A 13,738-nucleotide genomic window follows, 5' to 3' on the forward strand; every position below is an offset into this window, starting at 1 on the left:
AGATTCAGGTGCCTGCGATCGATATGAGATGATATCATATGCCCATTTAACACAATCAGTAACATTTAGATCAACAAAAAAAAGGTAATGAAAATATCATTTGACATTTGTATTTTTGAGCTCTTCCAGACATTTAAAGGAAAATCAATCTATTATTTTGAATACAAATAGACCTCCTGTTCACTGTAAAGTGCCACGTTTTTATATATTGAGCTTTAAACTTTAAGCTAAATTTTTTGGAACTCAAAACTCACAACCTCCCTCTCCCAAACCGTTCCTACAACAATTTGTTGATGTTGCATGATCATGTATAGGCCTACATTTATTATGTATTATATTGTTTATGTTAAAATAACATTTAAACATCAAACTCCTCTGACCTCATCTGGTCTTTCCAAAGACGCGCGCACACACACACACAGAAAGGGAGAATGCTATGCTGTAACGTCTACACACACGGAGCTACTGCTGTTGTTCTTGAGCGGATATGAGACTCGCCACAGGATTTTCAAAATAAGAGTATCGATATGAATCGATCTTATTACATCGCATCGATCCGATTCGATTGTTGATAATTACATCGATGTATCGATCTGGATCGATGTATCGTCCCACCCCTAATACTCAAGTCCTGTGCCAACCAGCTGGCCCCAGTGTTCACCGCCATATTTAATCAATCCCTGGCGGAGTCAGTGGTCCCTGCCTGCTTCAAGATGTCTACCATCATCCCTGTACCGAAGAAACCCTCCCCAACATGTCCAAATGACTACAGACCGGTGGCACTCACCTCTGTGGTCATGAAATGTTTCGAGAGGCTGGTCAAGGACCACATTTGTGCCTCCCTCCCCAGTGATATGGACCCTATGCAATTTGCATACAGGACAAACAGGTCCACCCACGACGCGGTCTCCCAGGTACTGCACAGCACCCTCTCGCACCTTGACCGTCAGAAGGGGGGCTATGTGAGACTGTTGTTCATTGACTACAGCTCAGCGTTCAACACCATAGTCCCCACCAGACTGGTGGACAAGCTGATCGAGCTAGGTCTGAGCTCCGCCCTGAGCGCCTGGGTACTGGACTTTCTGAGCGAAAGACCCCAGGCGGTCAGGGTGGGGTGTCAGACCTCCAACACCATCACCCTGAGCATCGGGTCCCCCCAGGGCTGTGTTCTGAGCCCCCTGCTGTACTCACTCTACACACACGATTGTGTGGCCAAGTTCAGCTCCAACTCCATAGTGAAGTTCGCAGACGACACGGTGGTGGTGGGGCTGATCTCAGACAACGACGAGAAGGCCTACCGGGAGGAGGTTGAGGTACTGGAACGCTGGTGCCAGGACAACAGCCTGCTCCTGAACATTGGTAAAACCAAGGAGCTGATCGTGGATTATAGGAGAGGACAGCAGGAGACGCACACACCACTGATGATTAACGGGGCTACCGTGGACAGGGTGAGCAGCTTTAAGTACCTGGGGGTCCACATCTCAGAGGACCTGACATGGTCAACACACATAGACACAGTAGTAAAGAAGGTGAAACAGCGCCTCTACCACCTGAGACAGTTAAGGAAGTTCAGAGTATCGGGGAAGATACTCCAGTCCTTCTACTCAGGAGCTGTAGAGAGCATCCTGACCGGAAACATCACTGCCTGGTATGGAAACAGCACGGCACAGGACAAGAAGGCCCTACAGAGAGTGGTGCGCTCAGCCGAGCGTACCACGGGTATTGCACTACCCCCCCTGCAGGTTCTATACAACAAGAGGTGCAAATCCAGAGCCTGCAGGATAATGAAAGACCCTCACCACCCCAATAACAGCCTGTTTCAGCTGCTGAGGTCAGGCAGACGCCTGCGAACCCCAGCTACTAGGACAGAGCGGCTTAGGCTCAGCTTCTTCCCCCAGGCCATCAGAGCCATGAACAATGAACATTGAGTGCTCGGAACATTGAACTATCCACACACAAGCACACACGACACGCACGCTGTGCACGCTCACACACGAGCAGCCACTTAACACGGGCACACACTCATGTCGCACACACGCACACTTATGGCCAAAGGAAAGGACACTTTAAATTAGAATAACAGGAACAGTGTATTGCACTACCAAAGCTAACTAGCATGTCCCATATGCTCTGTAAATAACTATGTACAGATACCGAGATGTCACTCCATGTTACCTGTTACCTGTTTACTGCACAATGTTGTTTTTTCATTTTTTTATTCTATTATATGTTGTACCACTGTATTGCACATCGTTGCGGGCAAGACCACCCGCATTTCATTGTATACCTGTATGCTGTGACAATTAAAACTCTTGACTTGACTTGACTTTCAGAAGCACGGACTGGGCGGATATGACGTGCGGAGTTGCTACGGGGTTTTTCAAAATAAGAGTATCATATGAACCGAACGTTGCTAGCTGCCGGAGCCATATATATTATGACTAGAGCTGCGCTTGGGGCGGAAATGAGACCCGCGCAGGATTTTCTAAATAAGAGTATCGATATGAACTACACGCCAGGTGGCGGGCAGACCTCATTTTTACTCGCCAAACCTTATATCTACAGGCCATTGGCGCTTGGCGGGTGCTTATTTTGTTCCCTGGAGCAAAGGAATGGGGGACGGCTGGTGCTCTGCCAAACGGCTGTGTTGAATGCCTCGCTTGAATGAACGTTCACCTGGATAACATCAACATTCGCTTTGTGAGGATTATTCGTCTGCGTTTCAGACCAAAATGGAGCAAATCATTACATGAGTCGAACACTGTGAATGTATACTAATGTGCAAACAGATTGAAACTTTGAATATTTCTCGTATGGTGAATGTAATGCGAGCCGCCGCGCTCGACTGGGGCTATTGAGGCAAGTTCAGGCAACAGGGGCTTGTCTCGCTTCGCCAGTTTCTGACAAATGCGTCAAATTGGTTACTAATGTGAAAGATCGGATCGGGAAAGATCAGTATCGACAGATACTCAAAATCACATCATCGGGATCGGATCGGGAGGCGGGAGCAAAGAAATGCGATCGGGACATGCATCCGTAGTGCCAGCCATTAGACGCAGCCCTCTCACCGCAAGATAGATAGGGATCAGTCACCTTGTTTGTAGAGCTATACTATATTCTATATTATAGCTATGGATACAATACTATGGCCCATTTGACATCACCTATATATCGTTCAATATGTGAAAAAGAATGAATTTTTCCATCCATATGTTCCCGTGTTATACCGTGGTGAATATAAGTATGGTTTTAGAGTGGTCTAGGGTAATTCATGAAATGCTGAGTTATAGCCCTATACGTCAATTCCACTATAGACATTGCCATTTCTTGCCTGTACACGCTATTATTCCGAAATCAGATCTATTATACATAGGTATTATGTTCCATCATGAATGCATGAAAAGAGGGGGGTTCGTTTCTGATTATTTGACTGTCAGTAACGGCATTCGTATTGAACACTAAAAACTAGGGATGTCCGATATTATCGGCCGATATCGGCATTAAAATGTGATATCGGAAAATATCTATCGGTTTTCATTTTTTTTTTTTTTTTTTAACGTTTCTATAACCTTTATTTACCCAGGCAAGCAAGTAAGAACAAATTCTGATTTTATTTATTGTCAAAAGTATGCATAATGTTGTGTTAATTCCACAACAAGAGATATGTAATGTTAATTACCTGAAATTATTCAATTTTTTTGGGGGGGGGGGGGACCCCTGCATATATCGGTATCGGTTGATATCGGTATCGGAAATTAAGAGTTGGACAATATCGGTATCGGTAAAAAAGCCAAAATCGAGCATCCCTACTAAAAACGCTCGATCGGTATAAAAGTATTGCAGGACCAAGCTAAAATTGACGTCTGCTCGTTCTTACCTGTGATCGGGAGTATTCCAAAAATAATATTCCAATTGTTTGATCGCCATCTGGTACAGCCAATGTCCATTTGGCCCACGGCATAATCCACCACAACATATGGATCGGGGATATTTGACGCGCTTCAATGCAACCGAGAGAACCGCTCCACTCGCCCGACCCAGAAAAGTGCGCCCGGAGACATTTGACCATTGCACAGGCCAAGATATAAGGTTTCAAAGGGTGCTCGATACCGCCGTCTAGCTGGATGCGGCCGGTATTGCACTTTGGCGATCTCAGACTCATTCCCTATGGCAGGGGTCAGCAACCTTTACTATCAAAAGAGCCATATTTCCCCCTCCCACAAAATACCTCTGGAGCCGCAAAACTAATTTACCCTTAAATGAAGATAACAGTGTATAACATTTTATATACGGTAGTTATCCCCAAGCATACCCCACATTTAGCATAAAACGCCTGACAATTGCATACCCAAAGTAATTAGCGATTTATTATACTTTATACTTATAGCACACAGTTTGTTGCATTAATGGAATTATAAAGCAACAAAAAGAAAATGTTTGACTTTTTATTGCTGTTTTTACCTGTTATAACAAAGGAAAACCTCAACTCTTTTGAAGAGGAGAAAAAAGACTGGCTGTGTAGACCTATTTTTAAATAAAACACAGAAGAGGAGACAAAACACTGGTGTCTGTAGGCCGACTTTGAAATAAAACCCTGAACTATTCAGGTATATTTGAGTCCTTCCCTTATTTGTGGAACATTTATCAAATAAAAAGTAGTCCACTTTGAAAAAACACTGGCATCTGTAGACTTACTTTGAAATAAAACCCTGAACTATGCAGGTATATTTGAGTCTTTCCCTTATATGTGGAACATTTATAAAATAAAAAGTAGGGATGCTCGATATTGGCTTTTTTACCGATATTGTCCAACTCTTAATTTCCGATACCGATATCAACCGATACCGAATCCGATATATGCAGGGTCCCCCCCCCCCCCAAAAAATGTAATAATTTCAGGTAATTAACATTACATATCTCTTGTTGTGGAATTAACACAACATTATGCATACTTTTGACAATAAATAAAATCAGAATTTGTTCTTACTTGCTTGCCTGGGTAAATAAAGGTTATAGAAAAGTAAAAAAAAAATTTAAACTGATACCGATATTTTCCGATATCAATTTTTTTTTTTTTTTTTTTTTGTATTATTTTTTAAACAAACACATAAACAAACATGACCACACGATAAGATATACAAGCATTAATTGTCGGAGCACATCCAATGAGATCACATTTTAGTTAATTGTCTTATATAAGATATACCCCTAATACCTGTTATCTAAAAAACCTACACACATATGCTCCAGCTCGAACCCCCCCCTCCCGGACCCCACCTTGAGAAGTACCTCCACTATCCCTCGCACCTAACCAGACACTACCATTATAAGCTAGCTTTTATTCTCTCCACCACTTCTAACCACATTGACATTTTGGATTCATTGAGACCCAGAATTCTTGCTGTAGATATTTCTTGATAAATCACATCGAGATATGTAAGAAACCAAACTTTCCGGCACATTTTTTCCGGTTGGTCTGTCTAATGGAACACCGTGAGACTTCAAACATAGCTGTAACTGTTTGTAAAAAAGCCATGTGGACTTGGTGAGATTAAATTTTTTGCGTATTTCTTTATCACTACAAAAACCCTGTTTGTTAAAAACATCCCCTAATGAGTGTATGCCTTGCTCTTCCCATATAGGGAATCTTATAGGTCGTTTTTCAATTAAGAGTGCATTGTTATTGAATAAGGGAGTATGATTGTGCCATTTATTTAGGATTTTTTTTTGTGATTCACGCCATATCCGGATCGCATGAGTAATTATGGATATCACATTTTAATGCCTATCGGCCGATAATATCGGACATCCCCAATAAAAAGTACCGGAAGTCTACTTTGAAAAAAGAGTACCATGTGTAGACCTACTTTGAAATAAAACCCTGAACTATGCAGCTCTATTTGAGTCCTTCCCTTATTTGTGGAAAATCTATAAAATAAAAAGTAAAATGTTTGTTGTTTCTCACCACATATCAGGCATACAGGTAAGCCTGCATCGTTAGTCGTGAAAGCAAATTAATCTGTCCACGCTGAATTAAACCCTTTATTTTCCTCAGACTTTCCTTTTTTTGGATTTATCCATGGTTAGTTTACTGGGGGGTTGGACACGCAAGATTAGCCACTTGGCAGGGAGAGGCGTGGGCTGTGACATACTGTATATTTTAGTTGACTAAATATTTTAGTTGATGAAATATTTTTTCATTTCAGTGTTGCAGTATGACATCGATCTCAAATAGGAGGGGGGGAAAAGTATACAATTATTAAAAAAAAATAATGTTTTTTTTTTTGTTTATTGACCTATAGTCCATTCATACCGAGTGAATCAGTTCCCCCAGCCACATTTGTGTATTACATTTTTTTGGGGAATTAAGCATATATTGTGCGTGTGAACGTTGACAAGAAATCTCACTTGAATCGATACTCTGTAGTACCGACGTGTTTCGGTTCGGTACCTCAAAAGTACCGAATTCGGTACCCATCCCTAATCGTTACACCCCTAGGTATTATGTTTCATCATGAATGCATGAAAGGGGGGGGGGGTAGTTTTTTGATGCTTTGATCACCAACGGCATACGTTCTGGAGTACGTTACACATGGTCGTTGCGATCGATGTGAAATCATGGTTGGATCAAAGCAGGATTGATGTCGTATAGTCCTTACTAGGGATGTCCGATATTATCGGCCGATATCGGCATTCAAATGTGATATCGGTTGATATCGGTATCGGGAATTAAGAGTTGGACAATATCGGAATTATCGGTATATCGGTATCGGTAAAAAAGCCAATATCATGCATCCCTAGACCCTAGTCCTTACCTTCACTAGGAGGTACCCCAATGGTCTGATCGCGATTTCCAGTATTGGTGTCCATCGTGTCGCCAACATAATCCACCACAACACATGCATCAGGGGCATTGGACGTGTTTCAATGCCATCGAGTCAACTGCTAGACTCGCCTGACCAAAAAAACTGAGCGCGGAGTGAATTAAACGTAACACCGGGTGTGAAAAAAGGTTTAGAAGGGTGGGCGATACTGCCACCTATCAGGATGCAGCCGGTATTGCACTCTAGCGATCTCAGAGTGGTTCCCTGGCCTATTCTCGAAGACACTTTGATGTCACGAGACCGCCGCCATCTTGGTATGAGGGTAACAAACTGATTTCTACCATCAAATGCATGCGTTGAGCTCCGTTCTTGTTCATTTCATAACATTTTCATACGATTTGTTTTGAAAATATTGAGGCCAACATGGCATTTCACTATTTCAAAAGCCTTTCTGGTGATTCTAAGGCGAGATATGAGTCAAAGAAGCTCCCCCTGACTGGTGTTGTGGTAGCTACATGCTAAGCTAACGTTAATTACATCATATCGAACCGATAGGAGCTTATCTTATCTAATCTTACGTGGTGGTACCACGTGTGCCACTACCCGATCAAACATCCACGTAAGATTAGATAAGATAAGCTCCTATCGGTTCGATATGATATAATTAACGTTAGCTCAGCATGTAGCTATTTGTCTAGGTTAACGTAGCTAACGTTAGCTGCCAGCCACTTTTTCCTCCGTGATGGTATAAAACTTGCGATTTGGATTTCTGTTTTTGTCATTAGTACAACACGTAACACAGCAGCTCTTTGACATTGTGAAGGACTGAAGAAAATTCCGCTTGATTGTCTTTAATTTGCCGCTTTAACGATCCGCTTCTCCACTAAATGAAGCATACACAATGTACCAGGCGGGACAGTTTCCCCCCACACTGCAGTTGCGTAGCAACAACAGACAGGAAGTTGACTTCGAGAATGGTAACCCTGAGGTCTCAGGGCTCTACAGTGCGACCAAATTGCTTGCATATTCCCCTAAAAATATGTGTGCGAACCGTAAAACTCAATTACGCGCACGGTGTGCGAGTACAGATTACAGCCTCGTCTTTTTTTTCTCCACCGCGAGAAACGTTAAAAAACTACAAGTCCCACATTGCACTCAAGCCAACGGTCCAATCACAGTAGAGTGACGTGACTGGTTTCAAGAGAAAGAAAGCAAATGACCAATCGGAAGCTCTCATTTGGCTTGTTTACTTCCTGAAACGCCACCATTGCGATATGCGAGAGTTTCCCGAGACATGTAACTTCTAGTCTTACCAATAGCAATATATTTTAGAACACCTAGATTTAGCGATAACAATAGTAATATAACGTTAATGCAACAAAACGAATGCCTTGCTTTGTTAATCATAACATTGATGCAGTAGCGTATGCCGTTGTGTTGACTGTAACGGACATGATAACAACATAACACTGTGTACACATTCAAATTGCGATAATCGATTCTAACATTTTCAAATCGATGCAGTTGAATTTCCCCCTTAGGATCGATGCATTGTTACACCCCTACACCAAAGTAACTGGCCCACTGTGTATCTGTGTGTACTGCTAACTTGGCTAGCGTTATGAACAGCAGAGGTGGGCATTAGGGTCCAGCTGCAGCGCCGGACGGCTGGAGTGCAAGCGGTGTGACGTAATTGGCAGACTCGACTGTCAATCAATGGTCTACCTGAAAAGCAAACTCATAAACAATGTTTCTGTACTGGAGGTGTACAGTATTTCAATAGGCAACCCTGAAAGGATTATTTCTCTAGAAGAGCAACACAGCCAAAACATAGGCATTGTATGCATAAAAGGGGCAAAAGCTAAAGTTAAGTGACTGTTACTTTTGTAGCAGTAGTTTGATTTGATAGTTTATTTGATAGGGACAGCACATGTTAATGAACATCAAGTACAAAATACAAAATGTAAACATGCAGGGTTGTAGCAAGAGCTAATTTACACACATGCACGCACAGTACAAATATACATATAAAAAAAACTCTTTTTACTTGAAATATTTTCACTGTGCTCCTAAATATTTTTGGGTGCTCCTAAATTTCTTTGTGTGCTCCTAACTTTTTTCATTTAGGAGCACCTGTGCCCCTAGTGAAAAAGGTTAGCGTAGAGCCCTGGGTCTGTGAGAGAAATTAATAAAAATATCTAATAAAAGAAATAACGATGAAAACCCGACTATACTCTGTTCTGGCGCTGAACGGTTGGCGAGTTAACCCGACTTTCCTCTGGTCTGGCACTGATTGAGTTAATATACTTGAATTAAACCATAAGATCTGTTGAGCTATCTGATCTACTTTGTCTGGAGGGTGATACTGGAATTGTAGCCAACTTTGTAAAGATTCACTTAAAAATGGTGACGGTTCAAAATGCATTTGTTTTCTAAAGTTACACATTGTATGCCAGGCATTGTGTCCATCCTTATGCCCAGTCTGCCAGTGCTGTAACCCTATGGAGATGTTTACCTTCTTTGCAGGGCTATAACTTTTTAAATATTATAGCTATATCGACATTACTATGGCCCATTCAACATCGGGTATCTATCGTTCCGGATGTGGGAACGTTATATTTTTTCATTCATACATTGTCGTGTTAATACTGTCGTGAATATAAGTATGTTTTTAAGGTTTTCTGCAGTAATTCCTAAAATGTGAGTTATAGGCCCTGACGCATATGATAGATTATCTATTGGCGTTTCTTTCCTATACACACTATATAATTTTTTTTTATATGATCGGTATACATTATGCTTCATCATGCGTGAAGGAAAGGGGGGGGGGGGGGGTCGTTTATAAATCCTTGATCGTCAGTAGCGTCTTTTTTACTATGTGTTGATACGTTGATCAGATGGATTGCCGTGAAATGAATAAACAATCGGGCTGAAAATAACGTTAGTTTCAAGATATTACTACCGGAGGAATTTCCTTGATGCACCGAGCACCACTTCCGATTTGGCTTGGAGTGTAACTCGCCCGACATCCACCAGGCGGCGGTATTGAGGCGTTGCAATATCAGACAGGGTCCAGCTGCAGTCCTGGAGGGAGGCTGGATGAATTATGAATGCCATGGCGAAAACATTTAATATTGATCCCACCAGTGTCATTCTGTGTTCAACCACTGAGTAAATTAATTGCCTACAGCCCCCACGCCCACAGGTGTATGCTTTCAGTTTCAGTTTTACTTCTAGAGTAGATTTAACTTCACGTGAGGCAGAGAAAGAAGACTAGAGAAGATAATTTCAATCAATCACTGTGCAGATTGATTGATTGAATGAACATTTTATTAGCAAATTGCAGAATGGGTACAATACAGTACAGCTCAATACACACAATTGTTAAGGGGATGCAGACCAGAGAAAGACTTTCGTCTTGTTTACATCAGGGTCCCCCATTTTCATTTCATAATGAATTGTAAGTAAGGGTGCAACTTGCTCCGTGCAATCCATTCTTTGTGGATTTAGCCCCTAGTGTTGATTGTATTCTTTATTTCTTCTCCACAGCCCAAAAAGAAGCCAGCAGCTAAAACCAAGAAAGCTGACAGTAGCAGTAACAGGAAAAAGATGGCAAGCAAAGGTAAGAACAATGGTGATTCCTCAGTCAACCAAAGGTTGTTATGAACAGTGTTCGAGACCAGAGGTCATTATGAATAGGGATGCTCCGAATATTCGGCCACCGGAAATTATCGGCAGAAAATGGTTAAAAATGCATTTTCGGCTTTCGGCCGAAAGGGTTTTAGCACCGAAAATATATCACTGAATGTCAAAGAACAGGGTTACGTAACGTTCGTAACCTAAAGTGTTGTTGTGATGACGTAATCAAAACGCGGCTACAGACTTTGCGCAACGTATAACGTGAGCAGCTTGGCAGCTCTTCCTGCGTTCTACAGCCTATGATAACTAACTCCTCTTGGGAGTCGCGCTGTTTCTATGTAAACTCTGCGAGCAACGCATCCAATAAATGCGTCTTTAACATGCTTTATATCCTCGCCATTACTATATGCCTGTCGCGGTTAAAACCTTTTAAACTAACGTTAGCGTTAACACTTTCAGTGCCAGGCCGTGTTTTCCTTTTTATCCCGTTGATGCCACGGTCCATGGCCCATGTAACGTTAATATCGCCTAATCTATGTTTTAAATTATGCTATGTGTCTAATCTGCCCATCGCTTATCAAAGAATCATTTTCTAGTCAACATTGGCAAAGCAGATTGTGTTTTTATCGCTTCATTTCCTTTTTATAGCATTTTGAAAACCACTGTGTTTCGAAGAAAAAAACAACACATTCCCTGATAATCGCCATTTACTGGAATATTCCAGAACGTTATCATTTGTCTATTTATGAATCGTTTTCAAATAAACGCTAGATGGTCGATAGTATATGTGTGCGCACGCACGCTCGTGCCGTGCGCTGATAATCGCTGCTATTATTTCCTCATGGCTTTTACAGTGAAACAGCCATATCACATATAGTGGAAACGCTTATATCTCGATGAAAACGAGTCTGATTATCCTAACACTGATAACATAGATTCCTTACCTGACATCAGATGGTATCCAAATGGTATATTCCAATTCCTGATCACCATTCGAAAAAATCGATAAGTATATTGATCCAACGTGTGTACAGTATAACCCATGCTCGCCGCGGCTCAGAGGCTCCAGAATGAACTCTGGTAACTCCAGCTGCATTAGTGGACTGGAAAATGTGGACTGGAATATTTTTTTCCCCCATCCATTTTCATTGAGTCCATTCCAAAAGGGTGATTTACCATCTGGGAGACTATAGGGCGCTTTTTTCACATCTGATCGCCGGCGGCCCCTGGATCTCCAATGGTAGGCTCGGGTGATGCAATATGATTTCAGATCGCTAATAAAAAAAAATCCGAGAAAAGCCGTGACGTGGCTTTCAACGTCACAATCGTAAACCCGAGATTAGCCGCGAGTGGCGCTCAAAGTGTTAAGCTAGCTAACACCGCTTCCGGTCCTCTTTCACTCGTCTCTTGTAAGCTACGTCATCCCCCGCTAAGAGTCACGGGAGATGTAGTAAATACAACAGTCCTTCCATAATTCCATGAATTATGACAGTAGCCACTAGGGGTGGGACGGTACGCATCCGAACCGTGTACCGTACGGTACGACCCCCACGGTTCGGGGCGTCTGTATCGTACGGTTCAGATGACGAGAAAATTAATTATTTGGCGGAGCCGGGCCGGGAGAGGTGAGCACTGGCTGCAGGCAGCAGCAGCAGCAGCACTGCAGCCAGGTGCTAGTCAGTTTGTGTAAAAATGGCAAGCACCATATAAACGGTTTTGTGAACCGTCCCACCCCTAGTAGCCACTACAGTAACATCATTAAGTCTGCTATAAGCTATTATCCCTCTTGTGTGTGTGTCTTTATGCAGTTTTAAAGCACCTTGGCTTTGTTCTGAATGCACTTTGTTGTAGTTATCCTACAGAGAAAAGAAAATGCACTTGACTTTAATGCACATTTTGTTGTATGCAAAGAGAAAATGTTTAAATTGTACAATCTTTCAGCAGTCAGTCTGGAATTAATGTATGCATTCAAAAGTGCTGAATAAATGTTTTATGGGCCCATAATAGTCATAATTAATATTATTTAAGTTAAGTTTAGCCATAATCATGTATTTTGCCATAATCAGGTAACTGAAAAAAAAAAGAAAAAAAACATTATATATATATATATCATTTTCGGTTTTCTGCCAACTGTTTCCTATTTTCGCTATCTGTTTCGGCCAAGAATTTCCCATTCGGTGCATCCCTACCTGAGACTATTGCATTCATTGAGGCAACCGAAAGCAGCATCGATTACCGTACTTTTCGCACTATAAGCCGCAGCAGCTAAATTGAATGATGTGTACATATATAAGCCGCACTGGACTATAAGCTGCAGGTGTTTTAATGTTTAATTACCATATGTAATTAGCAGTGGCGAAGCGTACCGGAGTTAACCGGGCCTTCATAATATTATATATTATTAATATTATATTCCAAATAAAATAAGTCCCTCGATACTCCGTGCTGCTGCTGCTAACTTGAAATAAAATAGACCGTTCTGTGGGCAGTCGGCCCGACACTAAACAGCAGTCTGTTATAATCACATTTGTATGAGCTAACGAATTCCGTTATATTGGACATTTGTATTAATTATATCAAGCGAAGAATTGAGAAAGCAGAGAGTCGAGAGAGTGGTTCAACGTTGCGTGATCGCTGAAACCAATGCCGATCTCCGCCTCCCAGCGAGTTGTCATTATTAGACATGCATGGTGACTCAACAACGAAACAAATGTAACTATTTTAATACAATTCAAATTGTGCTTAGAGGGAAGTTACGGTATGCAAAGAAAGATCAAGTCAAGAATTACCAAATGAAACGCACAGCAGCCCAGCCAATATTTCAAGACAGACATATATTTGTGTGGAAATAAAATGCGCAGCGGCAGATCAATATAATCAATATAAATTAATTTGTTTCACTCACCATTTTGACGTGGTTCACCTGAAGACGAAATCCATCCTCCTGTCCGTTTGGGTGAACTTTTCAATGACCCGGTCATACAGCTGATCAGTCCTTTTCAGATCCAGGAGCATTTCTTTTTCAATTGACATGGAGGATAATGCAGAGAGTCGGGCTTGTCCGGTTGTATTCCTCGCATATGTTTTAATGCGCTTGAGGGCAGAAAATGTCCTTTCCACGGTTGAGGTGGTGACAGGGATAGTTACAACTAAACACGTCAGTTTATTTAGTTATGTTTATAAATCTGCCATAGAATACATGACACCGAGTTCGGTTTTCAGCCGTGGCAAGTCAAAACGCGGCCCGTAGCGGTCAGTCAGGCTTGTGAAAGCAG

At 41.8% G+C, this 13,738-nt stretch overlaps 1 protein-coding gene across 2 annotated transcripts in view; it reads left to right on the top strand.

Annotated features, from left to right (window-relative positions):
* The window catches only part of dek (DEK proto-oncogene), a 70,159-nt gene that overhangs the window by 44,138 nt on the left and 12,283 nt on the right, over window positions 1-13,738 (top strand). For both annotated transcript variants that reach the window (XM_084335993.1, XM_084335994.1), the window contains exon 9: window positions 10,374-10,446. In XM_084335993.1, coding sequence (XP_084192119.1) covers window positions 10,374-10,446 — 73 coding nt within the window. The remainder of the gene's footprint in view (window positions 1-10,373; window positions 10,447-13,738) is intronic.

This window comes from Notolepis coatsorum (assembly GCF_963971535.1).
Source record: "Notolepis coatsorum genome assembly, chromosome: 19".
NCBI lineage: Eukaryota > Metazoa > Chordata > Actinopteri > Aulopiformes > Paralepididae > Notolepis > Notolepis coatsorum.